Source organism: Papaver somniferum, chromosome 2 (genome assembly GCF_003573695.1).
Source record: "Papaver somniferum cultivar HN1 chromosome 2, ASM357369v1, whole genome shotgun sequence".
Classification (NCBI taxonomy): Eukaryota; Viridiplantae; Streptophyta; class Magnoliopsida; order Ranunculales; family Papaveraceae; genus Papaver; species Papaver somniferum.
In genome coordinates this window covers 51,785,828-51,807,113 of record NC_039359.1, presented here as the reverse complement: position 1 = coordinate 51,807,113, position 21,286 = coordinate 51,785,828, and the positions used below count along the sequence as shown (strand labels likewise).

At 35.8% G+C, this 21,286-nt stretch overlaps 1 protein-coding gene and 1 pseudogene across 1 annotated transcript; both read right to left on the bottom strand.

Annotated features, from left to right (window-relative positions):
- Positions 1 to 6,800: 6,800 nt before the first annotated feature.
- On the bottom strand, positions 6,801 to 8,546 carry LOC113347638 (codeine O-demethylase-like). The gene is made up of 4 exons (XM_026591317.1): positions 8,212 to 8,546; positions 7,858 to 8,105; positions 7,417 to 7,741; positions 6,801 to 7,304 (listed from the first exon to the last, which is right to left on the bottom strand). The coding sequence occupies exons 1-4, from the start codon at positions 8,467 to 8,469 to the stop codon at positions 7,035 to 7,037; spliced, it is 1,101 nt and encodes a 366-aa protein (XP_026447102.1). The 5' UTR covers positions 8,470 to 8,546; the 3' UTR covers positions 6,801 to 7,034.
- A 4,289-nt stretch (positions 8,547 to 12,835) lies between these two features.
- Positions 12,836 to 21,286, bottom strand: part of LOC113350997 — a 76,686-nt pseudogene continuing 68,235 nt past the window's right edge.

The following is a 21,286-nucleotide window of genomic DNA, read 5'->3' as shown; positions in this document are numbered from 1 at the left end:
ACTTTATGTAGAGCATATTCAACTAAATTAATCATCTTGTTTGGTTATTTAGTTGTTTCTCTGTAAGTTTTCTTATGCCGAGAATGACCAATTTAATTGATTACTTTTGTGATTAGTTTGGTTGTGTATTCCGATTAGATTAATCGTGGGTTCTCTTGTGATTAATCTAATTGGGTGTTTTTTTTTGAGTCTCCATAAGTTCACTTATGTTGAGCATTTAAGATTAAATCATGGGTTCTATTGTGGTTAATTTAATTGAGTATTTTGAATTTAAATTCATACTTATATGTGATTTGTTATGTCCAAAGAAATCCTTCATTTCTTTCGAAATTAAGGTCGCTCTTGTTGTTCTTTCGGGAATGATATATTATAGGGAAGAGTTCTTAATTGAACTTGTGCTTAATTGCCAAATCTTTGTGGGGAGTGCGGTTGTAGAATATTATATGGGTTATCTTGTATCTTTAAACTCCTTGATGAATGCATTTAGCTTCGGATTTATGATTTCATATAAATAAGATGATATGTACTTTCTTTTGGTCATGAAATGTCTCTTTTGGAAATTTCATAAGGATCCCGTTCTTGTACCTTTGATAATTTTGTTGATAAAAGGGGGAGAATTAATATGTAGTTCACACTACAAATACATATTGTTTTCGGATCATTATGTAAGGAGGAGTGGTTTCCATGTGAGATGGAGTATTGACTAAGGGGGGGTGATATATATGACCATAGTATTTTTGTTAAAGTTATGATACAATTGAACTTTGATGTTGTGTAATGATACTATGACACTATATAAGAATGATCGAGAATTATGTTTTCTCATTGTTATATCTACGGCTTTTCAACAACGATGATGATGAACTTACAACCTTTGGGATCATTGGAGTACTTGGAAGTGACGAAGATTTCGAGTAATGTTAAAGATTAGACATATGGAATAGGAGCTACAAAAGTTATTTATATATATATATATTTTTTATTCCATATGTATTGATAGTTTTCACTAAAATTGACAAAGGAGGAGATTGTTAGAGCATTGCTCGGTCGAACTCGCCTGCGTTGCTATCTCAAGCATGTTTGTCAATATTAGTGATCAAAACTATAAGTCTTGATTTCTAGTCTACTATAACTAAAGTATCGGAGTAGGATAGAAAGTGTAGTTGAGCTCAAGAACTCCATGACAATCATCATAGAAGACGAAGAACTACTCAAGGAACTGGTGGAGCTTCATCGACTAAAAGGTATGTGGAGACTTGAACTTATCTATCACTCAAAAGTCTATTTATCTCCTATCTTGAAACAAAAGTCGTTTTGCTGTAAAGATTTTGATTATACACATTTGGTATTTCGAGCCGAGTTTATCTCGCCTATCTATTTCTCGAAATATTTGTTGGTAAGCTTTCGTTTTAGACAAATTCATCTTTACGTAGTGACGAAAGTCATGTTATGTTTCAATCACTTTGAAAATTGCTTTGACGAGAAATGGTTTGTGAATAACAACTATATAACGTCCTCTAAGAATGTTTCAATGATTGAAATGAGAGTTTAGATTATATAACCATTGGTGGATATAAGCATTGTTGTGGAAACACATATATGTATAAGTCCTTATTCCTTGAACCGAATTTTGCGAACTTTGTTTATCAAGAGAACCGGAACAAGATCCGTGAACTCAGTCCGTGAACTGGCAGAAGTTCTCGACCCGAGAAAATATTCTGGAGTTTGTGAACTCCTTCCGGGAAGTTAAGTCCGCGAACCCAGTCCGCGAACTTGTGTTGGTTATATCTAAAGACGATTGTTCTTGAAGTCATGTTTATATAAACTAAGGAATGCATTTGCAAACCGTGGCTATAAAGTTCATGAACCGATTCGAGTGAATTAAATCGTTTTTGCTTTAATTGTGTCTTGTGTAGCTACATAAGATTTCCTTGCAATTGAAAAACTCTCTAACTCGTTAATTTGAGTCATTTGAACTAGTTATGGTGAAGAAGAATATGGTTGATATGAAATTGCTCATATGGCTAACCATTTGGTTAACTATTTTTGAACCAACAAATGTACATGTTTGGGTACGGTTACACAAACCTAAAATCGTGCATTTCAATTTTGTGTAACAAGCTAAGTTTTCGATCCAACGGTCGAAAGAAATTAGCTTGAATCTAATCAGGTTTTCATCTAACGGTGAATATTGAATGATTTGTTACCAAGATAACATTGATTGCAAACCCTGATTTGAAAGACTATATAAGGGAGAACTCTAGCAACTGGGAAACCTAATCCCCACATCTTACGTGTGATACTAGTTGTGTAAGCTAGAGTAGATTCTCCTTTAACCTTTGGTTTCTTCTTCTAAACCAGGTTAACGACTTAAAGACTTCATTAGTATTGTGAAGCCAGACCGATACTACTTCTCGTAGTTGTGTGATCTGATCTTGCTGTTTCTATCGTACGAGTACAATTGCAAAGATTGGCTTGATATTGATATCTCCGATAGGCAAGATAAAAAGTAGTCACAAACATCTTCGTCTCATCGTTTGTGATTCTACAATATCTTCTTTCGCCGCATCGATTAAGATTATTGTGAGGTGATTGATAATACTAGGCCGTTCTTTGGGAATATAAGTCCGGGTTATCAATTGGTTCTTGTTCACCTTGATTTATCAAAATACGAAACAAAAATCGTAGGTATTTCTGTGGGAGACGGATTTATCTATTACTGTAGACTTTTCTGTGTGATAAAAATTTGTTTATTAAAGTCTTCGACTTTGGGTCGTAGAAACTCTTAGTTGTGGGTGAGATCAGCTAAGGGAGTCAAGTGCGTAGCATCCTACTGGGATCATAGACATAGGAGCATAACTGTACCTTGAATCAGTATGACATTGATTGAGGTTCTACTACAGTCCAGACCGAAGTTAGCTTGAATTAGGCTAGTGTCTGTATCGGATTAATACAGTGTGCATTCGATCTGGACTAGGTCCTGGGGTTTTTCTGCATTTGCAGTTACCTCGTTAACAAAATTCTGGTGTATGTGTTATTTCTTTTTCGCATTATATTTTGTTAAATAATTGAAATATCACAGGCTTTGCGTTATTCAATCAATTAGAATATCCGACCTTTTTGTTGTTGATTTAAATTGATTGACACTTGGATATTGGTCTTTGGTACCATCCAAGTTATCTTACTAGTATTTGATAAAGACTCGCAGATTTCTATTTGCTTGAGTATATATCAAATATAGAGATTGAGATATTAACTCCTTTGATATAATTTTTATCTAGATTGAGCCTGACAGTCTAATTGATTCTCTAGAAAGCATATTGGAGTTTGTCGATACAGATTTAAGCGAAATATTGGGTATGGTTGTTGTACCCATGCTTTTTTAGTTTACCCCTACCATATTATGCACAAAACAAACATACCGTGAATTATAACCCCAAAGAGGTCACTGTCTATATACAAAAACTCCAACAACAAAAAATTATCCACAAAACCCCATTTGATTTAACCAGTCTAAAATACCCTTATGAGTTATATTACACCCAACAAAAACTCACGACATGAGATCTAGATTTTTCTTAAAAAAAAAAAATTCTCTCCCTTACACTCATTCTCTCTGGTTTCACCACCACCAATCAGCATCTCCACTCCACCACCATCCAGTGCCAGCGCCACCACCATCAGCAACAACACAACTACCAACTAGTATAACCACTAGCCAACGCCACCACCACCTAGTCTCACAACCACCAATAAGCGACACCACCAACGAGTACCACTAGAAACTACCACCAACGAGAACCACCAATCACCACCACTAGAAACCATAACGAACATCAACTACCATTAGAAACACCAATAACGAGTACCTTCATCCAGTACCGCCACCAACCACCACCTCTACCAACGACCACCACCACCAATACCATCGCCACCACCAATACCCAACACCACTAACCATCACAAACCACCAACACCACCACCAATATATCCAACAATATTGGTTTCAACAGTAAAAATTAGGCATATAAATGATGAAATCAAATTTGGTTTCAACAAAAAATTTGCATTTCACCAGCATAACTTCAACGAAGAAACCAAATGATCCATATTGAATAAACTAGGAAAATATAGTTGAAACCAAATTTGGTTTCATCATAAACGTATTATTTCACCATTAATCTTTTGTTTATGATAAATAAGTATGCAAAAATAAAAGAATTATTGTTTTCACCAACACAAAATTTATTTCAATGTTGTTTAGTTTTTGTAATATTTGAAGAAACCAAATCTGGTTTCATCATTTATCTGACAATTCATCAACACAAAAATTGGTTTCAGCGTTGAGTTTTTGTAAAATTTGATGAAACCAAATTTGGTTTCATTTTTTTTCTGAAATTTCACCAACACAAATCCCTAGTTTTGACAAAGATGATGTATCATTATATTTTTATGATGATTTCTGACGATGATGATCTGGAGGTGTTGGTGATGTCTATAAAGGACAGAAGGAGGATGAGAAGGTGTTGTTGATGACGGATTTGGACATATAGTTGTGGAAAGAAATGATAAGGAGGAGGAGGCGATGAGGGAGAAGGAGGTGTTGCTAATGACAAATCAAGACATAAAAAGAGAAGGAGGTGCTGATGGTATTGGTGGAGGAGACAGATGTGTTGTTAGTGGCGGATATTGGTGACAAAAATACTATTGATGAACACAAAAGTAAAATAAAAAGAGAAAGAGGTGTTGTTTGAGGAGAAAGATGTGTTGTTGCTGTAGATCTATCATTTCTCACTAGTTTACTGGTGGCGGAATTATTGTTTCTGCTGGTGATGATGGTGGTGGGGAGAAGGAGGCATAAGAAAAAGAAAAAAACAAAAAACAAAAGATGAAGAAGAAACCAAGATAAAAAGGGCATGTTTAGCTTTTCTGAAAATAATTAAAGCTAAATTTAAATATTTTAATAGAATTGAGATTTTTGTCTCATTTTTATTTCAAATAGTTTTTATTTTTAAGTAATAATATGTTTGGAGTTTTTGTACCCCAAATTTGGTCACTTTGATGTGTTACTACTAGTTATGCAAACTAAAAGCTACCTTCGCAGTTTGATCATCAAACAAAATTAATGGCGAACATCAAACTAGATTAATGGCTATTTGGGAATCAGTTTCCACCCTGATTAATATTAAGGTGGTGATAAGAGTTAGGTTAATTGTAGAAAATAACAGAATGAGTATTGTTTACCTTATTTTTTTAAAAGGATTATACAAATATGATCTATGTTGTTGGGATATGACTTAGGAAAAATAGGGAAATAGGTGAAAACGCGGGACTCGAAATTTGTCAAGTGGCGACCCAAAATCATCCTTGATGTCTAAACTTTGCCAATCACCGAAGATTAACCTGGTGCGGTGAAATTTTCCACAAGACCCAACATCTGCCGCGAGGCCAAAAACTTTCCTCGCAACTCAAAATCTAAGTTCTCCTACAGATTTTTCATCGTAATCTATGCTCTTCCTGTTACAGGGAGGTACTCAATTGAGATTTATATCGACTTTTATAGATTTTTTATTTGAGCGACTCCCGGAGATTCTCTAACAACATATTAGAGAGTCTTTGTGACTTGTAGAGACAAAAAATTGATATTCGTATCTGTTATTTGTAGATACAAAAAAAAGTATAAATATCTAAGCAAAAATTCAAAACACCTACCGGTTACTTTATCATGCACATTATAATCTAAATACAAGTACCATGCATACCTGGTAAAATATGTCTTCATTATCAAAATAAATCTCGTTGTTGCCTTATGCCTATGTTTTTAATTTCTTTTTTTAACTTATCCCATGCTCATTTTATTTTCTATGCAATCTCGCTACTGGTTTATTCCGCAGGTGGCTCGTTACTTGTTAATCAGCTTAAACAAAACAAAATATAAAAAACTGTCCTACTCTAAAAAAAAAAATATTCCCCAAGTTTCCAAGTCTCCAAAAATATCACCTCTTGAGGAGAGATTTCGACCATGCCTATTTTCCTAAAAAAGTCTATCCAAATATCTGAAAACTATAAATTAGTGACTTTCAATTCTCATTTTAATAACAAGGACGTTGAGGTGACTTTTTTGAAATCCTAATCCAATAACATTAAGTTCCGGAGAATTTAAACGACTTAAAAAAATATTCTAACCAATAACAAGAGATATTAGAAGACTCACTAAAAATCTCATTGAGAACTCTCTCAAAATTATTTGAAATCTCATTCGACTAATCCCATGTAAGTGACCCAAATTTTTCTTGGGAAGTGTTTATGGAAGTTTCAACTCAGTGTAGCTAGTTTTACCGTTTCAGATAAAAACGAATCTACTCAAATAACCATTTCCGAAAGCATGATCTACCCAATCTCCTCCACTTTTACTTTGAGAGTCCGCGTGATCTACCTGCTCTCGCTCCTCTCCGTCCCATATATAAGCATTATGAGAATATATGCAACTCTTAGGAACACTATATTACATCTAAGTTTCTATTCTTCTTCAAAATTCCCTCCAAATGGGATAAGGTTTTTGTTTTAAATCCACTTTAGGATGATTAATCAAAACCTTGCATATTTGGAGGGATTTTGGATGAGAAAACAAGCAGCTACTAGGAACAAACAACATCAGCTACATAATTTTTCTAAATTTTCTAATGCTGGTTTTGTGCAAATACTTGCAGCCAAATCCAACATCTCCTTAGTCCAGTGGTTTACACTTTTATTCTTTTAATCAGTAAAGTTAAAAAATATCATTAAAGAGAAAAACGACACAGCAAAGTGATTCACGCATATTCTTATTCAGTACAGAAAATTCCAACACACAACACAACTGCAAAAATAGTACTTATTCAATAAAACACCAATTATTCAGAGATAAGAGTTATACCCATACACGCCGGAGTGGCACCTATCTATAAAATAATTTCTTACAACAGAAAGCTTGATATGACCATTTTACTGCAGCAAAGCAACATATTTCTTTCTGTGTACATCTGTGCAAGAAATCATGCATCCTTATCGTCTTTATCACCTCCTATCTTCATGTAGTCAAGGTATGATTTTCCATAGAGCTTCTTTTTGTAATATGTCCTCAAATAATCGTCATACCTAACGCTTCTGAACAAGGCAGGTGTCTCTGGTGTGAGCATGCTAGGTATCGGACCAATATGGGACGTCATTTTAGGGCTCTGAAATGTTGCAACTGAGAGCCTCTCCTTTTTCGTGTTTACTGTTACTCGGTGCTCCACGCTAGGATAAATTCCATTAGTCATAATCTATCAAGAAAAAAAGAGAGCAATGGAATAGTCAACACCCATACTTGAGAACGAGATCCAATCTGTATATGCCTTCAACAAATAATTTGATAATAATTTTAACTCTATTTACCTCCAAAAGGTCTCCCATGTTCACTACAAAAGCCTCAGGTAAAGGCTGAACGGGAACCCACATATTGTCTTTTTTAACTTGTAAACCTTCCACTTCGTTGAGTTGAAGGAGGATTGTTAAACCGGTACCATCTGAGTGTGGTGTAGCGCCGAGGACATTCTCTGCTTGAGGACAAGGAGGATAATAATTCATTTTTATAATTTGTCTCCCATCTTCAAACAAATCTTCAATGACTTCGGCCTCGATTTTTAGAGCCTTTCCCATCAACTTAAGGAGGGTCATGTTTAGGTTATTCACCTGCGATGAGTAGGATTCTACTGTCTCCCTGCATGAACAGATAAACTAGCTGGTTATGGATAAATTAAGGCGACATAGTCCAAGAGCAACATATGTTGGAAACCGAATCACATTTCCTGAGAGCAAAAGTGGAAAAGAATTAACCTTAGAGGTATAGGCAGTTTGGGAAATAGCCGAGGCTTTCTCATATGTTTGGGAAGAGTGACCATGAAAAACATATCTCCCCAATCAAGCTGCTGGTCTTCTGATGTAATAAATACTTGTCCAAATCCTTCTAGATCTCCTTCTTCCTGCCAAAATGGCTTTTTCTCCTCCATTGGGATATTGAAGAAATCGTGAACTTCTGATTTTATTTTCTCCACCACCGATATGTCAACACCATGGTTTACCACCTACATCGTAAAACTCTAATTAATTATCTTTTCCTCACTAAACAGATTAACGTGCAATAATCCATAAAGACAATTACTACGGAATCCTAATTAATGTGTCATATACCTGAAAGAAACCCCATTCTTTGCAAGCAGAGTGAAGCCTCTCCAATTCTGCCTCTGCAATGATGGGTTCTGTAGATAGTAATTTCTGCAAATCGATTACAGGTACCGTTTTAGATGAACTAGATACGACATTAGCCGACGGGTCCTGATCAATGCGTAAGTATCGAGCTGGGACTTCAGCAAGCGGTTGTTTCGCCATTTCCTGAACATTAGGTACAGATAAAGAAGAACCTATATTTGAAACTTCTGGTATCTCCATTAATTTTGCTTCCTTTTTAATCAGATTGATGAATTTCTTTTGTTTCAGAATATGATGAACTCAGTTATACTCTCTACTCTTTTTATAGCTGTTCAATTCTTTATCGGCGATTTTTTTTGTATTGTTATACCTCTTCGTAGAAGGAAAGGTTAAACATTTAATATTCAATAGATTAACAACTAATTCCAAATCTGTAGTCTGCACACCACATGCATGCTCAACTTTCAAGAATTATAACATGATATAGAATTTAAAAACATAAATCAATTGAGCCACCCCAAGTTGGTTAGACTCCTAACTTTAACGAGAGGCAGAAACCTTATGGATCCAACCTTATGTGCCTTGTAGCTTAATTAAAAGAGACACCGGAACTTAAGCATCAAAGAAAATATGAGCAATTGAGGCAACACAAAATAGAGACTTTCATGGAAACAAACTAAAAATCTTAGATGTTTTGTTAGGATGACGGTGGGTCATTGGGTTTATACCAAATGCGAATAGTTTTGCAAATCAACAGATTATTTATCTTTTTAGTCGGCGGCATTTATTTATTATTGCTCACTTGCATTATTACGCTGCATTATTACTTATCTTGCTGTGCTTGGTGATTTAACGTTATCCCGTTATCCGTGGATCCAATCTGATATAATAACCTATAACAAATTGTGTAGCTATAGATGATATGTGTTTTGTCAAGACCAAAAACAATAAATTATCCGTTATCAACTTGCAATACAACTTGGAATATTATTATGAATACATTACTCGGATTCATTTAAACGAGGTGTAGTATATGAATAGGAAAATGCTAGACTTACGGCAGGTTTCTCCCGCAATACATCCCGAGTGTCAACCCAACGGTTTTGGAAAGCACTCTAAACTATGTCATACGGTCGGCCCATGTTTCCTCTCTCTTGCGAGATATGTGTGCGGGATATTCGGTCGGTCATTTTATCATTTTCCATATAAATAACCATCGTGTTGGGTGTGATACACTAAACTATGTCATACGGTGGTGATAATAGTGCAGATCACACGACAAGAAAATCGTATACTATTGATTGGCAGATCAAACGTAATAATCCAGTGACAGATGTAATAGTGCTAAAATGTCAATAATAATGCTATAAAATCATGTTATGGATAGATCATGACCGGAATGAAATCCTTGTTCCAAGCAATAATGCCAAGTGAACACCCATCACTATCCAGCAAATGAGGCGTAAATAGTATTTCGTGATTTAGCATAATTACAAAGTTGCAATTCAGAAAATTCTCTAAACCAGTGAGTTTATCAACAACGAATGCAATCATTTTTCATATTTCAATTTTTTTATCTTTTTTGTTTAGGTTTCAGAAGCATTATTATTCAATATAAGTATTGAGTTATTGGTAATGGTGGATAATTGTCCACACATACTAACCGCCAGGTAAGTGGAGTATAATTTGCTGCGTGAAACACACTTAGTAATAATTTGATTATCAACTGTAAACCTAATTTTTTCTATTTAATTCGTCAACTCCAATGCTTATAATAAACATGCCTTTTTGACTTAGGCTTCTAAGGATACGAGTACACTTGGAACAACCATATGAAGGACTCCGCAAATATCCAAGAAAGATCGGATAGAGTGGTAGCTAATGCAGATTGGAATTTGAAATTTCCCCAAGCTATCCTAACACATTTTGTAGCTATATGATCAGATCATAGTCCAATTTCTCTTACTTTAAATAAGAACTTTGAAAAACTAGAATAAACTTTAAAATTTTATGATACTTGGTAGAAAGAATTTTGTTGTGTACAAATCATAAAAGAATATTGGATTCACTCTTTAAATTGCTGATGCTATTTTAGTTAAAAAACTAGAAAGATTATATATTCAACTACTGGATTGGGGAAAATACATATTTGGTCTTCCCTATAAACAAATCAAAAAGCTCTTTAAACAGATTGAAAATTAAACACAACAAATTATACTCACAGAAAAAAAATCGTAATTCAAGAAAAATTATTACAACTGGAAAAACTTTATAAAACACAAGAAGAAATAGCAAGACAACAATCTAGGGACAACTTTATTAAGCTGGGAGAAATAAACACCGAATATTTCCACACTTGAATGAAGGAAATGGAACACTGTTGCATGCCTTAGAAATAGCAATATTGCAGCAACTTTCGACAGAAATAAAATCCATTCATCCACAAATGAATACTTTCAGTGTCTCGTCCCTGAAAATGCACAATCAGATGATGGAGGTTCTAATATATTTAATAATATTCAGACATATTTATCCAGTGAGAATAATGATAAGCTAATTCTCATCCCCACAAGAGATGAATATTAGGAGTTCTAAAAAGTATAAAACCTAATAAAGCACCGGTCTGAATGGTTATTCAACAAGTTTTTTAAAAAAAGAACTGGGATACAGTGGGAGAACAAATAACTCAATCAATTCAACAGTTTTTCAGACTAGTACGCTTCACCCTGATCCCAATAAAACCTTCCTCTTTTTAATCCCAAAAGCTAAACATCTAATTTAGGCCAATTGGTCTCTGCAGTGTAACTTATAAAGTCATAGCAGCACTTCTAGCTAACAGAATCAAACCCCTCTAAAATGGCATCATCTCGTCATACCAAGATGTTTTTCTTTCAAAAAGGAATATAACGGATAACATAGTGAAAGCCCACAAAATAATCCATTCAAAAGCATTCGATAGAGTAACCTAGGTCTTTCTATTATCAGCTCTTAGAGCTTTTGGTTTCAACCCCTCGTTCTTCCATGGCAGTCGTCCTCAAAGATAATTCTCGGATTTTTTTAGACCCACTAGAGTTCTTAGATTGGGAGATCCTTTATTTCCATACCTCTTCGTAATTTGCATCGAAATACTTTATAGACTTCTCCTATCTGATGAAAATGAAAAGCTAACCATGAAGTAAAAATCACATTTCATTGGAGAAGCTCTTGGCAAAGAGGGGGTATTACCTTGTTTGCACAGGTGTATTCCTTTTTAGGGGTGTAAATTTTGCCCGGCAGCTCGAGGCACAGTACCGTACGCCCTGTCCCATGACAGCCGATGGGTGACCGTGGCCCTTTACGGGCTGGCCCGACCTAGACCATTCAAATAAGAGGGCGGGCACAGGCCACAATTCAAATTTTATTGCCCGACCCAATACCCTCCCTATTATCCCGTCAATGCTACCCGCCATGTTAGCCCGCCAGTGTTATCCATTTACCTAGCCTAAGTGATTGTTCTCATTTGTTTTATCCCAGAATATACTTGGTACATATACTTAATACAATCAAACCTCGTAGTTTTCATATGTATTTCTTAACTTTTTATTCCATAGGAGTCTAATTTTGTTAACCATATAGAGAAAATATTGAACAAAATTTAAGGAAGTTTCCTTTTCTGATGATTCAATTCAGGAAAAATTATAGGAAGTTTGGTTTATCTTATTCCCATCTCAATTCTCGTATTTGATTATTAATTTTAAGTATATCTTGTGTATTATCACTACATTTTTTTAATAATATATATGTATAATATATATTTGTTTGTAATACTCAAGGCCCTCCCGGCCCTACCCGCCCGAGCCCAAATTACAAAACAGGCTTGGGTAGGTCATGGGTACTAACTGTAGATAAATAACCCTGCCCGCCCGGCCCTTTTAATTTCATGGATAAGAGATGTTCCGGCCCGTCCTATACCGTCCCATTTAATTAATAGGCCGGGCTGCCCGTCCCGGCCCAATTTACACCCTTATTCCTGTTGTAACTGAAGAGCAATTTTCAAAATGTTGCTTGTTGTGGTTTTCTCATGTATATATAAGTTAACCAACCACAAAGACAAAGTCCACATGAGGAAACAGAAAGACGTACGTGAGAGCAATTGTAGGAATTTTTGTGGTGAATAGCTGATGAATGGTGCGTGAGCATTCTGTTCTGTTGGGTAAAAAATTGATTTGGCTTGTAATACGGTTCCGATTTCTGGAGCCGAGTTGAAGGTCGGGCATGTGTCATGAATCTGACTTAGGATAATGAATGTTAGCAATCCTTTATTGATTGCTTTCCAAATGAAAAACAGGATTTTTCGGGGGTCAAGGAAGGAAGTGATCTACATAGGGTTTGATCATGTGGTTGGTGATCTAGACTAGAAGTAAGAGATTTAATTTGCATTGATGTACAACAAGCAGGCAGACTTGTAAATCAAATATCAACGTTGCTTTGAGGAGAAAAGAAAGAAACAAATAAAAATCATTCAAAATTCAAATGTTAAACCACATGAATATACTATCGTTTATAAGACATTTGGTAACTATCCAGATAGTGAAAGATGCAGCTAAAGAATGCACAACAAAAGTATTCATAAATATAAGTATGGAAGCGAGTTATTAACTTCATTACCTTATCCTATCCTCATGGAGTCAAGCAATGATTTTCCACCGAGTTTACGAGAAACGAATTTCTTCATATAATCTTCATACCCAATTGTTCTAAACAGGGAAGGTGTCTCTGGTGTGATCAAGCTAAGTATTGGACCTACTTCCGTATTTACTTTGGGGCTATGAAATGTTGCAACTGATAGCCTCTCCTCTATTGTGTTTACAGTAGCTCGGTGCTCCACGCTATGGTATATACCATTACTCAGTATCTGTCACAAGAAACCAACAAAGAAGTAATAATCAAAACTCAGTAGATGGTCTAGACTTGGATAAATCAATTTGATTAATGCCTTTTACCTCCAAAATGTCTCCAATGTTCACCACAAATGCATGAGGTAGTGGTTTAATGGGAACCCATGTCTTGTCTTTTCTAACCTGTAATCCATCCACTTCATTGAGTTGAAGGAGGATTGTCAAACCCGTAGCATCTGAATGTGGTGATAAGCCGATCACGTGCTCGGGTTGAGGGCAAGGAGGATAATAATTCATCCTCATTGCTTGTCTTCCGTCTACAAACAACTCTACCATGACCCCAGTCTCCATTTGTAGAGCCTTTCCATCAATCCAATGAGAGTCAATCCTAGTTTATTTAACTCCAGTGAGTAAGATTCGATTGTTTCCCTGCATTTAAAGAATTATATGCACGCAGCCTCATAGTCTTTAACATTAATTTCACACTATGCTTGATTGGTACAGTAATATCATGTAGAGACGCGCAGAACAAGTATCTGAGTGAAAGAGATCACAAAGAGCCAACCTGAGAGGTAGGGGCAATTTGGGTAATAGTCTAGGATTTCTCGTTTGTTGGGGAAGAGTGAACATCGAAAACTTATCTCCCCAATCAAGTTTTTGGTCTTCTGATTGAATAAAGTTTTGTCCAAACCCTTCCGTATCTCCCTTTTCCTGCCAAAATTTCTTTTTCTCATCCATTGGAAGATTAAAAAAATCTTGAATTTCTGATTTCAATTTCTCCACCAACAAATTGTCAACTCCATGGTTCACCACCTACATCATAAAACTCTAATTAATTTCTTCTCAATTTATCATCTTAAAACATAATCGTAGTTGAAGTGTCAGAGGTATATATACCTGAAAGAAACCCCATTCTTTGCAAGCAGAGTCAAGCTTGTCCAATTCTAAGTCTCCAGTGATGGTTTCCACTGAAAGTAATTTTTGCAAATCGATAACAGGTACTGATTGATCTATTAATGACACACTGGAGAGGTGAGTGATCAACATTTCCTGATCATTGCGTATGTATCGAACTGGGACTTCTGCAAAGTGACACTTTAATGTGTAAAAATAGCCCCCTACGGAAACAGGCTTCCAAAACTGCCACCCTTAATTGAAATATACAGATAACACCCTTTTGGGGTTTTATAGACATTTATACCCTTATTTAGAAAAGGTCCAGACCCTATTGATTGAGTCAGCTACCACCTCAGCAATTAAATCTGGCAGAGTCACCTACCAACTCAGCAAAGATATTTATCCCCGTCTTCTTGTTTTTTCCGTCAAATTTTTTTTTCACTTCGTGATCTCCGTCTCTCTTATTTCCTTCTTTCTCAATTTTCAAAGTTCCATCGACTTCTTCCTTCCATCAACATCTTCAGAGATTTCTCAGTTTTTCAATTTCGTCTCAGATTCAATCCGCTGCATACCCATTTCGCGAAGAAATAATATATATATATATCTGAATATGGATTTAAAAAGGAAGAAAAAAAGAGGTATGATTTAGGGTTTAGAATTATCTGTCATCAATTTGAATTGAGGATTCAATTTTGGGTATGTATGAAATGAAAGTTTAATCGATTTCGTTATTTTAGGTAGATAGGAACTTAGTGCGGTTTGTAGAAGAAAAAAGAAGAGCAGAGCAATGGATTGGGAAATTTTGATGTTTTCTAGATTATGAAATAGGTATTTTCATCAACTTCACTTACGATTTAGGGTAACTGAGCACAAAAAAATAAGGTATGATTTAGGTTTTAAAATCTCATTTTTTCTGTTCATGTCGTTAGAGTATTTGGAACTGAGACAAATGAAAAATTTTGCGATTTATTCCGTGGAAATTAGTATTTTGCTTCAGTTTTGATTTTGATTTCTTAGGTTTTTCAGAATAGATTTTGTTTTTTTGTTGTTTTTTTTGTTAAATTAGGGCTCATACTTTCATCACTGTAGCTTGTTGTGAATGAGAAATTTTTATTTATTTGTTTTAAAATTGGGTGTATTATGTAGGGTTTCTCTCTAATTCTTGTTTATCGGATACTAAAGATTTTGTAATATTTGTGGATCCTGTGCTCAGAGATAGTTGGAGTTGTTAATTGAATCGTAGTTCAGAGCATTGATGTGGTCCACCTAAGTTTAAGTGCAGGTAAAAAACTCTTGTCATTCATTACATAATTAGTACTCTTCCTTGTTTTCCTATGCTTTGTCATGGCCACCAAAATCTTCATTGTTTTAGATTCAACAATAGCTCTAAATCATGAATTTGTGGATGGTTGTAACATGTTGTATGAATAACTATTTAACCACTGCTAGCTCTAAATATGGACATTTCTTGGCTTAAATTACAAAATATATTAACCCAATCAGCATATAATTAAGATAGAACCAAAATCCGAATTAAGTTACACTAGACTAATGAGTAGTGTATTCCTTTTACCTGCATATTCTCATCCCAACCTGCTAACAAGAGATCGACTTTGTTCCCATTATTTTGTAAATTAGATTTGCTGTATGATTCCAACTTCATCGAACCGATTGGTTTTCTTAGCATAATTGGTGGCCTTTACACGGATGATATGATGGTGTTTGTTTGATACAACTTCATTCATGGGTGTACCATTTTAGGTTTTGCTATCATATGGTACTTGACATATTGTTTCAAAAAAACTCTCATACGTATTATTGTACACTGCCAATGTATGATATTCATTCAGTGTATGATGGAAGTTTTGGAAGCTTGTTTTTTGCACTTAGTTGTAGTTTCAATCTAATCTATTAACCTCACTTGCGAATTGTTTATAATGTCATATTAATGTCATGATGAGCATGTAGTTTTAGGTAGATAAAACTTAGTTTTTCTCAATCACTATAACTTTGTGTGCGGAGTGTACTTTGAGTAACTAAAGAATATGAATTACTACTATGTTATTACTAATCCTGACTATATTATTTTTGTAGGTTCCAAGTTATGGGTGTAGGAGGGAAGAAGAAGAAGAAGTGTTCTCGAAAAGTGAAATCTTCGATTCATGTGGATGAAACAGTGTTGGATGCCCACTGTTGAGGACAAAAGAGTGGTATCTACAGATGGTGTTGGAAGGTAGATAGGTGACATTTAGCCTGTTAAGGCTAACCATTCATTTTATGTGCTGTGTCTGGTCACTTCTTTTTTATTGCTGGAGATTCACATAAGATATTTCCTGAGTATAATAATCACTAAAGATCGAAGAGATTAATACTTACTTTTAGATATAGTTTTGAATCTACTTCTTCTAATAGATGATTGTATGGTATAGTGTAATCGTGCCACCGTTGAGCATTCCCTGTCAAATGCTGAAATGTATGCATTAATAACCTAAAACCCAAGCTACTGCCTATTTGCTCACTATTTTAAGAAGTTAAATTTGAACAATAAAAATATTTTAGTTATTTATATATAAAAGAAAGTTAGATGCCTCTATGCGAATCCTATTTTTTCCATGTTGCTGCATTGTTCTTTGTAGGTGTATTTGGTATAAGCCACTTGTAAACGGAAACTAGACCGGTCATTCGTTGAGTCACTTTTACAACTTGAATACAGGTGGTTATTGGATTAGTTGGAATGTACGACTATTTATCTTTTTTCAATGTTGCTGCTTTCCGCTCTCAAATACTTAATTCTAAGAACTTTTATGTTGTAATTGGTGTAACTATTTATTTCTATGTTGTAGGATGTTTGTTCACCCTGCCAGGTACCGGGCTTATACGTGCAAGGTAACAACATACTCGAGCCCGAAGGTTTTGAAGTGGGTGCGTAACCTGCTGTCTCCTGCCGAGCAAGAGAAATTTATGTCAACTACAATTGGCACCTTACTGCACCTACCAATGCAAACGTGGTCTAGTGCCTTGTTTCATTTTTTATTGGCTAGTCAGATCTCCACGGGTGATGAAGGTGATAAGGGTAACCGTGAAGAAATGCGCGTAATGGTTTGTGGAAAGGAACTCTCCTTCGGAAAGAAAGAATTCGCATTGATTTCGGGGCTTAGTTTTAGGAAGTCGGACCATAATTTTTCTCGTCCCGCCACGAAGCCCTGCCTTAAGATGAAGCATTTCCCCGATGAAGGAAAACCAGTAACTGGAAAACGTTTGAAATTATTACTTTTTGGCAAAGTGGAGGAGGAAGAGGACGACGACGAAAAAAAATTGAAGAAATGTAGCAAAAAGGAGGACAAAAAAAATCGAGGAAATGTCACCGATCAAGCAAAAAGGAGGTGGAGGAAAAAATATCGGGTGAATGTCACCAATCAAGCAACTCTAATGCTGAATGTGAAATTGTCAAAGTCCCACTGGAATCTGATGACAAGGTGAAATTGTCGTTACTATATGTTGTCCACAGGTATGTCCTAGGAAAGGGATATGACAAAGTAGTTGAGCATGATCACTGGTACCTGGTGGATAACCTCGTGGACTTCAACTCTTATCCTTGGGCTGAAATAGCGTTTAGCAGAACTATTGATAATAGCAATTCTGCCTTAGATTATCAGATTAACGCTAACAAGCCTGTTGGAAGTGAGGTGACTTACAAGAGTCAAGGAATGGCCCATGTCTTGCTGGTAAGAATCAGTTGGGTTTATATTTTCTAGTTGTCTAATTTTTTGTGATTGTTGTTTTAAATGTTTTCATTTTTTCACCAAGGTTTGGGGTCTGGAAGTGTTGCCGAAAGTGCTTGATAAGTTTGGAAGCAAGACTACTTTTGCAAATTGGCGCCCCCATATGTATAGTGTTACATGCGATTTAGTAATACACCATGAGCCTCTACTTACGATTTTGGAGGAGTCAAAGGTATGAAGTAATAACTACCTTAGTTACTTTATTTTTTTGTTTGCTACATTGTTAATTTGGTCGAGTGACTTTATAAAATTACAGGGTGAAGTATGTGATGACATTATGTGGCATAAAGAAGATGCAAAGCGTTTGGTAATGTTGGGGTTATGTGAAGGTCCCTTGGTAGATGACGAAGAAGAAGTTTCGTTAAAGAATGAAAATGTGGTGGAGAATGAAGATCCGTTTGAGAAGGGTGAGGAAGAAAATATGTTAAGAGTCTGAAAATGTTTTTGTGGATGAACAGGTTCCAGAGGAGAGCATCATGGATGATGAAGAGGACGAAGAAGATCTGTTAGGGAATGAAAATGTGGTGGAGGAAAAAGATTTGTTTGAGAAGGATGAGGAAGAAACACGTGTGGAACATCCTCGCTCCCAACTTGATGTTCTTTGTTCTAGGACATCAACTTCAGTCATTGCTTCTTTCGAGTCTTTTGTGAAAAATGCAATGATTGGTCATACGGAGGATTTGAAAATGACGGTGATTGGTGAAATGGAGGTATTTAAAAGTGCAGTGAAGGGTCAGTTGGAGGAGTTAAGTGTCCAGGTAAGTAATAGCCATAAAACAATGTTGAATCATGTGGAGTGTTTAACTGCCGAGATCAAATCAATAAAGGATAAGATTGGTGGAACCAAGACGTACAATGCATTGTCAAAGACAAAAACGGTGAGTTAATTGGAAATTCATTGTATTAAGATAGATAGAAAGTCACATCTATTCTGATATTGAATTTTTATTGAACTGATATTTATGTTGTTTGAACAGGGGACTCCACCTGGAGGACATAACGAAGAAGGAGATTTTGATGGTGCGGCAATGCAGAAGCCAAATGTGACTCCTGGCAATGGATCCAACAGTATTGAATTAAATCCACCATATCCGTACAATCCTCCAAATAAGGAAGTTGATGTGATTCGATCTGTTGTAAGTATTTATTGCATCTCTAGTTTTGTTGCTACATTAGCATGTATATATTTTATACTTTTTTCACAAAACTATCGTGGTATGACTTTTTGACTGTGTCGGATATGTAGGTAAAAAACATTTGTAACAGCTCAAAGGGAAAAAAAAGAAAGCGTCAGAAAAATAAACCCTGCACTGGCCCTTCTGCACCCATTATCGTTCTTTCTGATGATGTTACAAAAGGTCAGGGAAGGGCTAGGAGGAAAATAAACCCTGCACCTTCCCTGTTTCCCCCGTATACTCCTACAGGGAAAGTGGCGAAAAAGAACGCAAAAAAGGTTCCGACAAGCGAAGAGCCTGTTATCATGAATTATTTTGAAGAAGACACATTGGATCAGCAAATAACGAAGCAGGATATAGATGATGTGAACAGATTCATAAACCTCGGGTTAGCCTCATCCCTAGTATACCCTTTTTTGTTACTGTGTCTTGTTGTTTCTCCTCCCTAGTATACCTTTTTGTTTCTCTGTGTTGTTGTATATGTGAAAACTAACAATCATGTTGTTTCTTTCTTAATTTACCACAGTATCAAGGAACATGGCGATAACTATAATGGTGATGGTACATCATTATTGTCTTTCTCTGAGTATAAACTACTACTACTACGTTCAACTGGTTGGTTATGCGGTAATGTGAGTCATATTGTATCATTTGATATTGACGATTAAATCTAATAATGAGAACATCATTTGGGTTGTCAGAAGTTTTATGTTTATTGGTCTTCCTGCAGATTATTGACAGTGCATTGGTGCTTTTGCACAAGTCTTATGCTTCTAACAAATCCACTGGTACCTGGTCATACTTTGAAAGTCACTTACCGGTAAGTTTTTGTGCAGAATAGATTGGATATTTTATACTTATTTATATTATTGCATGAATACATTGTGACTGAGCTGCCTTGCTCGTGAAACAACAACATTTTGCGAATGGTGATTTTGCCCAAGTTGACAGATTCAGACTAGGGTTAGCAGGACGCCGTGGTTCACCACCTAGTGAGCATTTACCCTCTTGGGATAAGGTTGATATCGTATATGGTGTAGTTTGTATTGAGAATATTCACTGGGTCGCAGTCTCCATTCAAGTAAAGGAGAAGACAGTTACAATTTATGATTCTCTTAGACCGAATCGTAATAATCGCTCAAGCAAAATTCACCCGGAAGTCGGTCAAATTCGTGATTATTTGGAGAAACATACAACCGCGGTCCATGGTGGTCTAGATATGACTTAAAAACCCCTAATCAAAATGATACGTGAGTCTTACTTGAAATCTATTTTTAACCTTGAATTTTTAACCTTATATTTGGAGAATTGATCCATATACTATTTATGCAGTAACTCTTGTGGGGTGTTTGCTTTCAAGTTTATCGAGCATATGGTCAGGAAGATTCCTGTTTGTGAAGACGAACCTGCTTTCGCTACTTGTTATCGATGCGAACTTGCGGTGCAGCTATTCAAGAAACAATTTATAGAGGTGAATGGCACAAGTGGTGAATAGTAACCTGTAATCATATGATCTTGTAGTATAATTCCTGGCCAGCATGTTGGTCCCTGTTTTTTGGATGTGTATAGTTGAAAAAGATGTCAGCTGTAGTTCTAAATCTAAGTTAGTGGCAATGGACTCTTATACCCTGGATATATCTGTTTATATTTTGTTGATCATGTTATGATCCTTCAGTTATGTATGTATAGCGGCTTGTCTCTGCTTCTAAAAATTGATGCTTAGATATTTTATCTACTCCATGTTCTTTGAAGGGAGTTAGCAGCTTAGTTCATATTTTCATATTTTCATCATGCATATCCTATAACCTCTTTTTCTTTTCAACATGCTTAGTTCGTCTCTATCTCTATCCTGAGAGAGATCATCTCAGGATCCTATAATCTTTTTTTGCTGATTTGTCTCCTTCTTTTGATGTCTGAGTTTCCTCTACCTCTTCCTAGTCTCTCAGTCTTAATTAACCTAGGACGTGCGGCAGAATGATATGTTTTGCATGCAACCTAGTTCTGTCTTGATTTGTCAAAATTAATTGTGGCTTTCTATCCCTTCCCTGGTGGTCTTTTCAAAAAAAAAAAAAAACACAAAACCAAGCTTATGCGGGTCCCATGAATACTCTTGAAGTCGGATCCGGGTCGGACTCTCCAGACCCGGTACCAAATAATGATTCCCCATCTTTATCTGATAATAATATCTCTATTGCAAGAAGACTATCTTTCTCTTCGCCTTTTTGGGGGGATTCTCTTGAATCCCTAATTTCACCTTTTGTTCTAGTGAGTCCTGAAATATTCTTATCTAGGAACACCTCTATTTATAGATAAAACCAAAATAAAA

Coding starts and splice junctions, on each gene's coding strand:
- LOC113347638 (XM_026591317.1), bottom strand. CDS start 8,469: ATGGAGATACCAGAAGTTTCAAATATAGGTTCTTCTTTATCTGTACCT. Junction 8,106..8,211: donor AAGAATGGGGTTTCTTTCAG/GTATATGACACA, acceptor TTTACGATGTAG/GTGGTAAACCATGGTGTTGA. Junction 7,305..7,416: donor ACATGGGAGACCTTTTGGAG/GTAAATAGAGTT, acceptor TTTTCTTGATAG/ATTATGACTAATGGAATTTA.